At 52.1% G+C, this 13957-nt stretch overlaps 2 protein-coding genes across 2 annotated transcripts; one reads left to right on the plus strand and one right to left on the minus strand.

Annotated features, from left to right (window-relative positions):
* Positions 1-525: 525 nt before the first annotated feature.
* On the plus strand, positions 526-2699 carry LOC122367300 (zinc finger protein 497-like). The gene is made up of 2 exons (XM_043340285.1): positions 526-691; positions 956-2699. Exons 1-2 carry the CDS (start codon positions 565-567, stop codon positions 2551-2553), a joined length of 1725 nt encoding a protein of 574 aa, XP_043196220.1. The 5' UTR covers positions 526-564; the 3' UTR covers positions 2554-2699.
* Positions 2700-8606: 5907 nt separating this feature from the next.
* Positions 8607-13037, minus strand: LOC122367299. Its single transcript, XM_043340284.1, has 3 exons — positions 12376-13037; positions 10647-10723; positions 8607-9669 (listed from the first exon to the last, which is right to left on the minus strand). Exons 1-3 carry the CDS (start codon positions 12964-12966, stop codon positions 9327-9329), a joined length of 1011 nt encoding a protein of 336 aa, XP_043196219.1. The 5' UTR covers positions 12967-13037; the 3' UTR covers positions 8607-9326.
* Between the last annotated feature and the right edge of the window lie 920 nt (positions 13038-13957).

Here is a 13957-nt window from a genome sequence, read left to right on the forward strand (position 1 = left end):
GAGAAACCCAGGGCCACCAAACTCGTGCGCAGAAATGCGTTCAGCTTCTGGGTCATAAACGACTGGAACTCCCTTCCGAGTGCAGTGGTCATGGCACAGTCCGTAAACCAGTTCAAGGCCCGGCTGGACAAACACTGGGGCGGCATTATGTTCGACGGCCCCTATCCCTGAGAGCCCAGTCTGTGTCCCGATACGAGCTTGATGAGAGCGGGATCCCCAGGCCAAGTGGCCTTTTTCAATCCCGATCACCACAAAGGTAAGGTAAGGTACCGTGATTACTGGATATTTTGGATGCGTTAAAATCAGTTATTCATTACAGAGGCTGGAAAGTCTAGGTACAGGATTTCAGGTGTCGGGGCATAAACTTGTGTAAGGAGAACAAAATCTTTTGGACCCGACTGCGACCAGCAAAGGGTGGCAGGGTCTTATTTCCCCAATATTGGGTCAAACCCCCCCCCCCCCCCCCGGTCCGGTGCGAGTGGCGCCGGCGCGCGTGAACGGTGTTTTTCTCTCATTTTCAGAATCGAAAGTTTCATCCGCGTTCACTTTTTGAGATTTCATGGAATGATGGACGAAGAATGCAAAGAAGCAGCCGACGCAGCCATCATACCAATATTGCCTGCGTGCTGCTTGATCTGTAATTCTCCAGATGCAACAACTAATGTGAACAACACCGTTATACAGGCCACAGGTATGTATTACTAGCGACATAGCACATTTTTTTTGGCAACCAGGTATGCGAGTGCCTACTGCCCATATGATTTTATTTCACAATATTTATACTGACACCTGGGAAATGTAACGTTTTTTCTGTTAATTGGTGTTAATCATTTATTTTGCGGTGATATTGGAATTCTAATCACACCCTATATTGTCATCGTGTTCTCACCAGCTGACCGGGCGCTGGTTCCTCTGAGTTAGTGTTTGCGCTATCCGTCCGTGTGCTGACCGGCAGGGTCTGCCCTCGCTGAGCTGGTGCGGCTGCTGGTGCCCGACGGACGCGACGAGCTGCAGCTGCTGCCCGCCATCTGCGCCAGCTGTACCGCCTTCGTCACCGAGTATGACGAGCTCCGCTCCAGGCAGCGCGACATTGAGCTCTACGTGCGTCAACAGTACGCGGCCAGCCAGGCGGCGCGGGCGGCGCTGGAGGTGGTCATAGAGCTGGGCGACAACCGCGTGTCGGTGCCGTACGGCGTGTACCGCGAGCACCGCGCCGCCGCCGCCGAGCAGCCGCCGCCGGCCGAGGCCGCCGCGGCGCCGGAGCAGCCGCCGGCCGCCGCCGCCGCCACCGCCACCGAGGCACCGCCGCCACCGGTCACACCGCCGCCGGCCGCACCGCGGCTGGAGCAGCAGCTGACTGAGCTGGACCTCGAGATCCACGTGGAGAGCGGCCGACAGTGCCACGTTTGTGATGCGAGGTTCCAGCTGTTCGGAGAGCTCGCTGTCCATCTGCGCGACGTGCACCACCTGAGCGGCAGCGAGATCCGCGCCGTGCGCAGCCGCTCCTCGGCGGCGCCGGCCGCCGCGCCGGCCCGGCCCGTGCCCTGCCCACTGTGCGCCGACCGCCAGTTCAGCTCGGCGGAGCGGGCGCGCGCGCACCTGGTGCAGCGGCACCGGCGCCAGCTGGAGGCCGGCGTACAGCTGCCGGCCGAGCTGGCCGTGCACCTATGCCGCCACTGCGGCGCCGCCTTCCGCCGCGCAGACATGTGCCGCAAACACGAGGCCACGCACCGCGCCAGAGCCAGCGCGCACGCCTGCGAGCTGTGCGGAAAGACACTGCGCTACCGGCACGGTCTGAAGCGGCATCTGCAGAGTCAGCACGGCCTGCCGGCGGAGCACCCGGCCGTGGCGCGCGCCGCCGCGCCGGCCGACCGGCACCCGTGCGACCGCTGCCCGCGCGTGTTCGCCGACTTCGGTCAGTACCTGTTCCACTGCCGCAGCGAGCACCTGGACGAGCCGGACGTCGGCTTCACGTGCGAGCTGTGCGACCGCCGGTTCGAGAAGCGCTCCGAGCTGCGGCTGCACCGCGACGCGCACCGCGAGACCAGCTACTCGTGCGTCACTTGCGAGAAACACTTTCGCACGCGACTGGCCTACCAGAAACACATGCGCACGCACGAGGGCGGCGGCGTAGCGTGCCAGCACTGCGGCAAGGTGTTCGACACCCGCTCCAACCTGGCCACCCACCTGCAGACGCACTCTGCGCGCCGCCAGCACGTGTGCGCTGACTGCGGCGCCGCCTTCAAGTTCGGCCAGACGCTGGCGCGCCACCGGGCCGTGCGCCACGGCAGCGGCACGCCGCGCTTCGTCTGCGACATCTGCGGCAAGGCGTTCCCGCTGGAGCACAGTCTGAACCTGCACCGCAGCCGGCACGGGCCGGCCACGCTGTCGTGCCCGCGCTGTCCGGCCCAGTTCACCAACCGGCCCGACCTGCGCCGCCACGTGCGCCGGCTGCACACGGCGCCGGCGGCCGACCCGCTGCAGCGCGCGCTGCTGGCGCTCACCGAGGACGAGACCGGCACGGACGCGGCGGCCGGCGGCCGGCCGCTCTGACAGCGCGTCAACACGACCGCCAGAGCAGCCGGCGCTTCCCGTTCTCACCCGTCAGGTCAGTTGGCTCTTATAATTATCTCCATTGTGATCGATGTCTTTCATTTGTTCCGACTTTTTAAACGGGGCAAAATTATTCGAACAACCAAAATGACCACTTCTAGCACCAAATCATACATCCCTTCCACCAGATTTGACGGCAAGCCAGATTGGACTGGTACATCTCCAAAAAGGACAATCTGCCACCAAAACGACGACCCACCACCAGAGATGCCAGATCAGATCTAGTATTACATAAAAACTAAAAGCACCAAAGATTAGATCGAGGCCGCTAAAAACGAAGTATTTACAAAACATTGGTGAAAGAGACGAATGACTTGCTTGATCATTAGTCGCGTTTACATAGCATTTTTGACGAGGCTCTAGCTCATTTATGTTGCGATAATTTTGAAGCAGTTATGTTCGTATATTTACTATTTAGAGGGGATAATTTTGTAAATTGTAAAGCACCATTGGCATCTTTTGCAACATGACTCAGTAGCGGCGGAACATTCTCAATTAACCCTATTCCTGGCGGGCTCCGCCGGGACAAGAAACTGGCGGGGGGGGCCGATTCGGCCCCCCCCCCCCTCAGATCTAAAAAATTACACATTGCAGCGACAAACGGCAAACGGCGTTTGATAGGTCGTTTAAAGATCTACAACTTTCACATAAAACATTTTCAGGACAGGTCAATATTGAGGTCACCAGAGGTCATCAACGATAAAATGTTTTGGAATTAGTTACCTATATAACTTTTAAACTAAGAAACATAGAGACATAAAACCAATACATTTTTTGTTGCGCTCGCCGAGGCGATGCGAAATAAGTATGTGATGACCTTCAGGGGTCAATTTGAAATTTGACCTGAGGTCAAGGTCAGGTCATCCATCAATGAGGTTGTGGGGTATGGTCATGCTGCATACCAAACGACGCGCCTTGACCAGGCGAGCAGCTTGGTACCACTTACAAGTCTTTAGCACCATCATGTCGTGATTTATTGACAGAAAAACGATTTATGACGTCACATGACCTCAGATGACCTTTGCCGGTACCCCTGTCAATTAGCGGCGCCAGGATCATCACCGATGAGATAATCTTCCATAATACTGAAAGAATTGGGTGGTTTTGACTCGTTTTACACGAAGCAGGAGGCGTTTCAATATTTTCCCATAGGCTTGTAATTTTTTAAAGGTCACGAGTCTGGCCTGACCTCAGGTCACAGATATGAAAATTCTGAGATATACAAATTGCACATACTGGTACCCTAACTAAAACCTGAAGAGAAGAAATTGATTGGTCAAAAACTCTAGCTCTGGCGTGATTGCAAACTTTTCTGAGGTGGGGTCACCAAACCGCCTCTGGTGACCTGACCTGACCTGACCCGGCAACTTTTTTTGTCAAAATGTGCGCAATGAATGTTTAGAAAAAGTCACCGAGTATGAGCTTTCAGTCTTGCGGCGTTTGGCGATGGCACAAGAAAACCCTGAAGGGGGACCTTAAAGGCCCCCCCCCCCCGCCAGGAATAGGGTTAATTTCCATGCAACGCCCATAGGGCTAATGTTAAAATGCCAAAATTAAAGGGGGCACGGTGCCCCGGTGCCCTCCCCGTTCCGCCGCGTATGACATGACGGAAGGAGCTATAAGCTTGCTACAATCCCTATGTAAACGGGGCTATTGTAGTGTACAGTCCAAGGCCGTATATAGAAGGTAAAATCATCCGGCGATTTGTTTACTTTTGCTCAGCTGACGAAATGACGTCATTCGTCGTCACCGTAAAACGCGATACGCTTCCATGCAGGCGCCAGGTCGTTATGTTATTAGCGCATCGATAGAGTTCGACGAGTTAAGAATGACTCGTGTAAGTTATTTACGTACTTTTCCAATCTTTTTTTTTTTGTCGTTTCCAAGGAATTCCTGTCTATAATTTGGGAATTGTCGCAAATAATGTCGCCGTTTCGGTTCCGCTCCCACAGCATGTTCCGGTCCCGCTGGGCGCTGCTATGTCGTACAGTGCCGGTCTCTCCTGTGTCCCGTGTCTGCCGTTAAATCCTGCTCCTAGTCTCCCCGCATTGGCCGGGCACTTGTAGTGTCGCGCCGGACACCATGAAGGTGTCACCGATCCGGTCCCATTCGTTGTCACTTGTCAGTCCCGGTCCAAATGCCGCTGGTTCCGCTCAAGGCCGTGCGCAGTACAATATGCGGCGTTTCTGGGAATTGCGACGACTTTAGCGATATTGAACGATTAGATTATGTTGTTCCAGCTTCCATAAACCTGGTAAACCGGTTTGTGTTAATGTGGTGCCACAAACAATAATATAGAAGGAGCTTACATTAATGCATTATCGGGTGGAAACAGACCTCGACTCAGACGGCAATTGACTGAGCAAACCTTGACCAACGCTTGGTTGTGGGTCAACATCGTTGCTAGAATGTCGCAAGCTACGTGGATTTGGACTTCTTGCTTTGGTTACAAGCTTGCCTCACAACTTGCATTAAAGCCATACGAGGCTTTGCTCACACCAGTTGTACCGGCACGTCGATTGTTGAATGTTGAATGTTGATGGTCCGGCCGGGGCACCGGAGCGCCGAAACTGAAGCGTGAACGGTGGCCTGAGACAGGAGCGATCTAATAAGACTTGTCAGAGCCAGAAGGGTGATAGGAATCGGCCGAGGGGAGAGACATTGGTCCGGGTGGCCACCCCGGTGAGCCGCCGGGACTGATCCCACCACGATGTCATATCCACTGTTCAGACCATCCAGCCACGATCAGGCCACCTCACCGCACGTAAAGCCCCGGTCCCACTAGGCGATGCGACCACTTACGACCGCCCACGATCGGTGGTCGGCAAAAGGTTGTCGCAATTCTTCAAGAGCTCGTACGATTGGATGTTGATATGAACGACTTGTCTTCAGACGTCGCGAGGTCATTTTGGTCGCCAAGAGGTTTTTGATGATGCACTAAAAACCTCCTGGCGACCGATTTGGTCGCAACGAGTTCGCGAGAAACCGCAACAAGTATTTCATTGTTCGCTAGTAGGAGGGCGATTATCGCACGACAGGTTTCGGTGGTCGCGGGCCTAGTCGGGAGCGGTCGGCGGTCGTATGCAAGTCGCCGATAATCGCACGACATTCTTCCCAACATCAGCAACCAGTCGCGAGACCACCAAGGTTCGATTGCCGAGCAATCGCACGATGGTGGCCGATTGCACGGCACTAGTCGGAAATTAGTCGGCGACTGTGGTACGGACATCTCAGATCTCATACCGACCCTTATCACACGGTCGCGAACATATGTAGTGCTCTCACTTTGAGATCAGCCGTAGACGATGAAGGGGATGCGTAAAAAATCGTCCATTTTCAGTAGATTTTCAAATAAAAACAGCGCAATAAGAAATAAGAAATGGTGCACCGCCTACTATATAGTGCCTCTCACGAGTCGGAGGTGGGATCCGACCCAAAAATACCGACCATTCCAGGCGGCCCAGCTCCAGAACACGAGGGACACGACACGGAACGTGACCGAGAAAAAGAAAATTGCTGAGCAGTTGACTCTGGAAAAGAACGAGATCTTAACCATCACCGGACATATTAGTTTTCTTCTACGCGCCGGCGAAGGGGGGGGGGCGGGTACGACCCCCTCCCCGTTTCGCCTCTGATGGAGCTAGCGCGTCTCAGGAAAAACAAGCGTGTGCGCCGTTACGAGATACAGTTATTGACACCCGATTATAAGGTCTTAGGTCAACCGGTGACATCTTACGTCAGGTCAAGTGCCAAAGTTATGGGTTCAGTTTTTGATGAATAACTTGGCTAAAAGAGGCGGCAAAGCCGCGATTTTGACATCATCGTGTTCGCCTTGTTGAGACTTGTCGAATGATATACTTGTTGTTGGGGTTGAACTCAGGTCACGGTCAGGCCAGGGCTTACAGGTCACGAAGCTTGTCGAATGAGGTCATGTCGCATATCTTTTAATTTGGCAGGTCTTTTAAGTCCATTGGTGACTCTCCCGACTCGCTAGTTCAATTGGATCGGGAGTTATTGACGAAAAACTAATATGACCCTAGTGACGTCATTAACAATGCAAAAGTGACGCATCAAACTTGCAAAGAGTGCATGAAATCACGATTCGATATGCTTGGGGTTGGGATAGCTTAAGATCTTTCCCAGCGTCAAAATAGCAGTTTTTATTTTCCCCCATTGACTTGAAATGGTGAGGTCACGTAACCGACCTTTCGTCATGTGACCTTTAGGAAAAATCTGAGATGTACAAGTTGTGAGACCTCTACTACGTCCTGTAAGTTTAATCTCCTTGTGAAAGCTCCTCTGGCACTGAGAGCGTTGCGAAGTTGCGACCTCTGAAGATCGTGCAGAGGTTCACTTCTGACGCCATAGGTCAATGACCTGACCTGACCCGAAAATGCGGCTGGTGTCAAAATATAGCCTGCCGATTTTCAAAATTCGAATGGCATTCGATTCCCTCAACGTGATCTACATTTTGAAGAAAGGAAGTCCAAAAAACGCAAAAAGGTAGGAGGGGGATAGAAACTACACATTTCAGATGCTTTTTCAACTCCTCACCATGGCCATGTTTTTCAACCAATTTTGACGCAACTACTGCCGATCTATGCAGGATGAATCAGAATTTGACATGTATTACAAAAATAAGCATTTCGAAAATTAATAGCCGAATTCCTACAGGTTATGAAATTTGGAGGCACATGAAATCCATAATCAATCGGATGTTTTGTTGGTGCTGTCACCAAAACGGGCTGGCAAATTAATAATCTCATTATGATACAAAAACGTGTGATAAAATGCCTAAATTAGATAATTCATATTCATAGGCGGCATCAGGGCATCGAAGGTGGAAGGTGACATATACCTTCTCTCCTTTTCCCTGGAACCGCCTACGATCCGTTTCTTGTTCACTTCTAAAGCTGTTATACCTACAAATAATGTTGATATACCTACATAATGAATAATTACAGTTATAATGCATCAGCATCGTGATCTTTAACTAAATGACTCGCTTCACGAATAGGACCTCCCGATTCCCCATGCCCTGGAACCGCCCCTGATAAAGATATCAGCTTAAAATTTTCAGGAAAAGTGCCCAGCTTAGTTTTAAGAAAAGTCAGAAAATTTCGGCATCCTAGCTCCAGTCGTTTTGAAGATATTTCCGAAAAGCCTCAGGGATGGATGTAAACAGCCCCCCCCCCCTTTGCCACTAATATGGTTAGCGGTATATCCGCTCTTTCCCAATCGTGCGGCAATCGGCGATAGGTCTTGAACAGATCTTCAGTCGTCAGCGGCCAGTCGTTACCTATCGCATGACGTACTCACGGCTGTCACCGAGTTTCGCACGTCATTCGTGCGACTCATGCCCCAATTTTTTCTTGGTTCGGCAAACTTCGTACGATGGTCTGCCACCGCTTGTGCGATTAGTCGTACGATGATTGCCGACCCTTTATATATGTGACCGTAATTGCGATGGATCTGCAGCATTCGGTGATGGTCGGCGGTGGTCGGCAATGATTTGGGTCGTAGGCGGTCGTAAGTGGTCGCAACGCCTAGTGGGACCGGACCTTAAACATTCCTATCAGATTCACTAAAGGACATGATGTGGAGTTTGCTAATGTAATAATTGAATGAGGACTTTACTCCATAAGAAATCGTTCGGGTCGGAGCTTTCGAATTGTATTACAAAGCTTCGTCAGCGTATCGTAATCGGGTTCGGGGGTATCGGTCGCAATTTTGCGACCGATACCCCCGAACCCGATTACGATACGCTGACGAAGCTTTGTAATACAATTCGAAAGCTCCGACCCGAACGATTTCTTGTGGAGTAAAGTCCTCATTCAATTATTACATTCCTATCAGAATTAAATCACGTCTGATGAAGGCGACCGTATAACCCTGATCAGGGGGTCTGAGGCATGAAGGATTTGTGTCCTGAGAGTGGAATAGAGGGAACGATTTTGAACTTTCTGTCCTTTTACTTTTGTAATGAAATAACGTTTTTTCGTTGAATATCATCTCTTCGGGAACTCAGTCATTTCAATGACAAGTTGAAGTGGCTGATACAATTCGTCACCTCACTGGGACTTCCACGTCCCTTTGATCAAGCCAACAAGAAAGCACACAAGACGAGAGGTGTACAAAGTCTAATTACAGCGATCGCAGTCGACATCAAGCACAACAGTGCGCGGATCAAGGGGAACATACCTTCTGCGGGAAAACGAAAGGAAATTTAGGACCAGATCACTGCACACGACACTACGGCATGCGACTCTTTCTTCAGACACCTGCAGATCTCCGTCAGTCCAATGTGCATGCAATGCAGCGGATCGGGAGAGTCAACGACACTTACACAAATATCAGTTCACGCAGAAACATAAATACACAAATACACACAAACGGCATCCAAAACGTTCGAATTTTCACCCGGGATTGTCATCGCCGAGACTGTACCGTGTTGTCTAAGTCCTGCTCCTCGCGTGTTGCGCTGTTTTACGGGCACGGTACCGCTCGGCTTCTGCTTCGGCACGGGCGGTGTTAAGCCACCGGAGGCGCAGGTGGAGTCGCGTGCTGGCGAGCTTTCGTGCGACTCGCTCGTCCAGCTCCGGTGCCTTGGCCAGCACACAGGCGATTAGTCGCTGGACGATCCCCGGCGCTACGTCAGCAGTCGAGCCCATCACATCACGGAACCTGGTGTTGAAGTCCTCGACCACCTCCATCTACCACTCACTGAGAACGTAGAGGTTTCCGCGGCTAATTGTCTGCAGCCACCGGCTCGGCACGAACGCTGACGCCGGAGAGCAGGAGCTTGGCTGACCCAGACCGCTGCACAGGTGGCGGCGCTTGGAGGCCACGTAGCCTGCCACAAAGGCAAGCGCCTCGCGGTCGACCCCCAGTTCGTCCGTCACCGGCGCGGCGGCGGCCGCTCCCTCCGCAGCCGGCAGAGGGTCGTCGTCATCGCCGGTGGCGGGCGGTAGCGGCGGCTGGTCCATGGCGGACTGATAGGGCAGCCTCCCAGTTCTCTCGCTGCTCGGAGGCCTCGGCGTCCGCTGGGTCAATGAGCTGAAAGAAGATAGCAAAGTGTGTTACTTAATTTGGATTTAGGGGAAGGTGGGGTAAGACGGACCAGCTAAGGTTTGAGGCCGCATATCTTGCTACACTGCTCTCGTAATTCATATTATCTATAGTCTTCGGAATGCTCAATCCTTCCTCTGTTGATATGTGTAAAGACTAAATTTCAAATTAAAGACATCTAGGTGGTGGATGCTCTTAAAGAGAGACATGTCAAAAACTCAGACAAGAAAAAACGTGGGGTAAGACGGACCACCCAGCAGTGCCTGCTATCCGTTCATGTGTGTTACACTTCTGCTCTGTACTCTTGTAAGAAAAGTAACCAGAATGGTAAAACAACAAAATGAGCCTTTATTCTTTACTCATGTGTGATGGAAGTGCAGCTAAAAGCTGGGAACATGTGTGTTGATTGTCGTTTGGCATGAATGCATGCTAACTGAGCACTTGCATGCATAGCTCACATGCAACAAAGACTCCTTCCTGAAAAATTAGCTTACTTAAACTTGTGTCAATGTTTTGGAAAAGAACTTTCCATATGCAGGGTACAATGGACCACCACAGGGTAAGATAGACCACAGTGGTCCGTCTTGCCCCAAATCTAAATTCTGTCATTATCATGACATATATGTCAAATAGCCCAACATTGCAAAACCTTGCCTTTCCTAAAGTGTGACTATAACTAAGTTTAAAACTTTGTTCTTCACAGTTAAGTGCAAAATAGAAACTAATCATGCAAGAAAGGCGCCGTAATTGAATCACCCGTAGACCTCTTATATTAGATCGGTTTGACGAAAAACAACATTTTTCTCAATAACTCAAAAGCTATGCATCCTAGCAGCATGAGCTCAAGGTGGCCATTGTTACGAAGGAAAACAAACATAGTGAGTGCATAAAGCAGTAGATACCAGCAGCGGTTCAGCCGGGAGTGCTGGTGGTCCGTCTTGCCCCGCTGGGCCGTCTTACCCCACCTTCCCCTATTTCCGATGGAGTCTTGAATTTGCATGCGTGAGGCTTGAATAAGGATCACGCATGATTTATATTCGTCCTGGACGTAGATGAAGGGGGAGGGGGGGGGGGTGATTGTAAGAAAATGTTTTATAGTGCAATTGATACGATAAGTCAATCTTGGGCTACATACTTGTATCAAACGTAATAAGCACCTGGGAAAGCAAATGCAAGGTCAGAAATGAGTTAGGAATTACTAGCATGCGATATTGCGGCTACGCAAAACCACACACACACAAAAAGACAACATGCCCAGAGCTTTTTATGAAATAAGCCTTTCAAATGTGTCTGCCGGCCACTCACTACCTTGAATTTTCCATTTGTCTTAGCAATGCTTCGTCTCCCGTTAGCTCGTAACATGATTATAACATATGTAGTAGGGATGTTAAGCCTCGAGTGAAACAACAAGAAGCCTTTAATAATTTATAGAAGCCAATAAATTTACCTCCTACGAAAGACGAAATAAACTATTCTTCAGCTATGTACAGGTCTCGCGAGATTAAGCGGTAGGTTTTGCACTTTTACATTTCCGGTTATACGTGGTGCACTCCAGAAGTTTTGAGACTTTTTCAGTAGAGACAGTTGCCTGTTTCAGAGGAGCATGAAACTTGTGTGACTCTCGAAATGGAACCTCCCGAGTCTAATGCACCTGCTTTAGCGCTCCTGTCACTGCCTGAAGGCCTGCTGATAGACCTTCAAAGTGAAGGTGCCCAGGGCCTCTGTCACAGCCTCACTCATCTCCTCCACATCCTACGAAAGACGGCCTCTGAGCTTCCCTGTCAGTCTGGGGAACATCCAGAAGCCACGGGGGCCAGATCAGGACTGTGGGAATGGTTACGGACGGTTTTGACGCACATCTGTGTCAGATAGTTCGTCTCCATGGTGAACTTGTGGGTGTGTGCGCTACCCTGGTGCAGGAGCCCCTGGTCACAGTTGAAAGAGTTTCGACCTCTTGCGGCGAAATATCTTTCTCAACTCCCTAAGACCCTTCACGAATCATTCCTTGTTGACCATCTGGCCGTAGGGGACCCAGGTTATGAAGTTTTTGCCTTTTTGTTCTAAGTAAGGGATTAATTTGAGCTTCCCAGTGGACCTGCGCTGTCTGTCATCATTGGGTCTGAAGGAGTCAGTGTGTTCTCATTGGACCTTCTGTCTCTTGGTCTCCTGATGTTAAAAATACATCCAGCTTTCGTCTCAAGTCACTTGAGAGTCAATTTGCTATGTTTCTCGGGCATTTTTGCCAAGCTAATCCCAAAATTTTATTGCACAGCGACCCTCCAAGTTCTCTTCACTAAACAACCTGACTGTGCTCTACACTGGTCACTGTGACAAGCCGCGTGCGACTTGCCATGTTCAGGGTGACACCGTTGCCGTCTTTTGCAACATAGAAAAACAAAATTACGCAAGTATGTTTATAACAACTGTGGTAAGGGCTTGTGAGAACAACAAGTATCTAGCACTGTTCATATGAATTTTACGAGGCCAGTCTCAAAACTTCTGGAGTGGACGACGTATCTCAGAAACTAATCGATCTACGATGAAGCCATTTTACACGATCATGGCCGGCTTGTTACCCAACAAGTCGATCGCATCTTCAACACTTAAAAGCTTAAGACGTCGAAGATATAGCATGAAGTAGGTACACTAAATTTTCTAGGTGCAAAACCTACCGTTAAAACCCGCGATACATACCTCTACGTCCAGACCTTCATAGGCGGCGTTTGTGACGTTGTTGGGCGTCAGCGGCTGAGCACAGGTGCTGAGGAAGTCTGTATCTCCCTCCACCTGCACTGGGAGACTCCGGCTCTGCACAGCGGCCAGCGGCGACGGCGCCATCAGCATAATCCTCAGACGTATGCGGGCCTCCACCGCGTCTGGGGTGGTGTTCCGACCGCACATGCCTCGGAGCTGGGAGAACGCGTTCTCGACGCAATCTTGATTAACATGAGAGGTCATGATGTATCCCAGCCCGGGGCACGCGGTTTGCGCGTCCAGGTAGAGGCCGCGCAGGGATGCGTTCGTGCGGAGGACGCCGTGCTGAAACGGCAGGAGGGTAGCTCGGCCAAGAGGCTGCTTGGACGTCGCCTTGCGCGCCCCGCGCACGAGCTCATCCATGGCCGCCAGGGCCTGGTCTTGGCGTGCCTTGATCTCGGCGGTGATCCCGTAGCCGCAGCGCTCTTTCTTCTGATCGTACGGCGAGCGGCTATTGACGACGTCGAACCAGGCGTCAACAACTTTCACCGCTCGGGCCTGCACCGCTCGACGCGGTACGTATGTTTCCATCGCGCAGGCCACCGTGCTCGAGAACGTCCGAGTAGCGAGGTGGACCCGCTGGCTGACCTGCCCCTTCGCCTGAAACAATGAGACAATTGGATAGTCAGCAGGACATCCTCAGTTGGCTACCAACCTAGTCTCATTCTTAATATGTCTTTGTGCAACACTGTTACCAACATACACTTTTGCGCCTGCGACAGACAGACAGACAGACAGACAGACAGACAGACAGACAGACAGACAGACAGACAGACAGACAGACAGACAGACAGACAGACAGACAGACAGACAGGCAGACAGGCAGGCAGGCAGGCAGGCAGGCAGGCAGGCAGGCAGGCAGGCAGGCAGGCAGGCAGGCAGGCAGACAGGCAGACAGGCAGACAGGCAGACAGGCAGACAGGCAGACAGGCAGACAGGCAGACAGGCAGACAGGCAGACAGGCAGACAGGCAGACAGGCAGACAGGCAGACAGGCAGGCAGACAGGCAGGCAGACAGGCAGGCAGACAGGCAGGCAGACAGGCAGGCAGACATGAGGCAGACAGGCAGGCAGACAGGCAGGCAGACAGGCAGGCAGACAGGCAGGCAGACAGGCAGGCAGACAGGCAGGCAGACAGGCAGGCAGACAGGCAGGCAGACAGGCAGGCAGACAGGCAGGCAGACGGCAGGCAGACAGGCAGGCAGACAGGCAGCAGACAGGCAGGCAGACAGGCAGGCAGACAGGCAGGCAGACAGGCAGGCAGACAGGCAGGCAGACAGGCAGGCAGACAGGCAGGCAGACAGGCAGGCAGACAGGCAGGCAGACAGGCAGGCAGACAGGCAGGCAGACAGGCAGGCAGACAGGCAGGCAGACAGGCAGGGCAGACAGGCAAGGCAGACAGGCAGGCAGACAGGCCAGGCAGACAGGCAGGCAGACAGGCAGGCAGACAGGCAGGCAGACAGGCAGGCACAGGCAGGCAGACAGGCAGGCAGACAGGCAGGCGACAGGCAGGCAGACAGGCA

Source organism: Amphibalanus amphitrite, unplaced genomic scaffold (genome assembly GCF_019059575.1).
Source record: "Amphibalanus amphitrite isolate SeventyFive unplaced genomic scaffold, NRLGWU_Aamphi_draft 000862F_arrow, whole genome shotgun sequence".
NCBI classification, from domain to species: domain Eukaryota; kingdom Metazoa; phylum Arthropoda; class Thecostraca; order Balanomorpha; family Balanidae; genus Amphibalanus; species Amphibalanus amphitrite.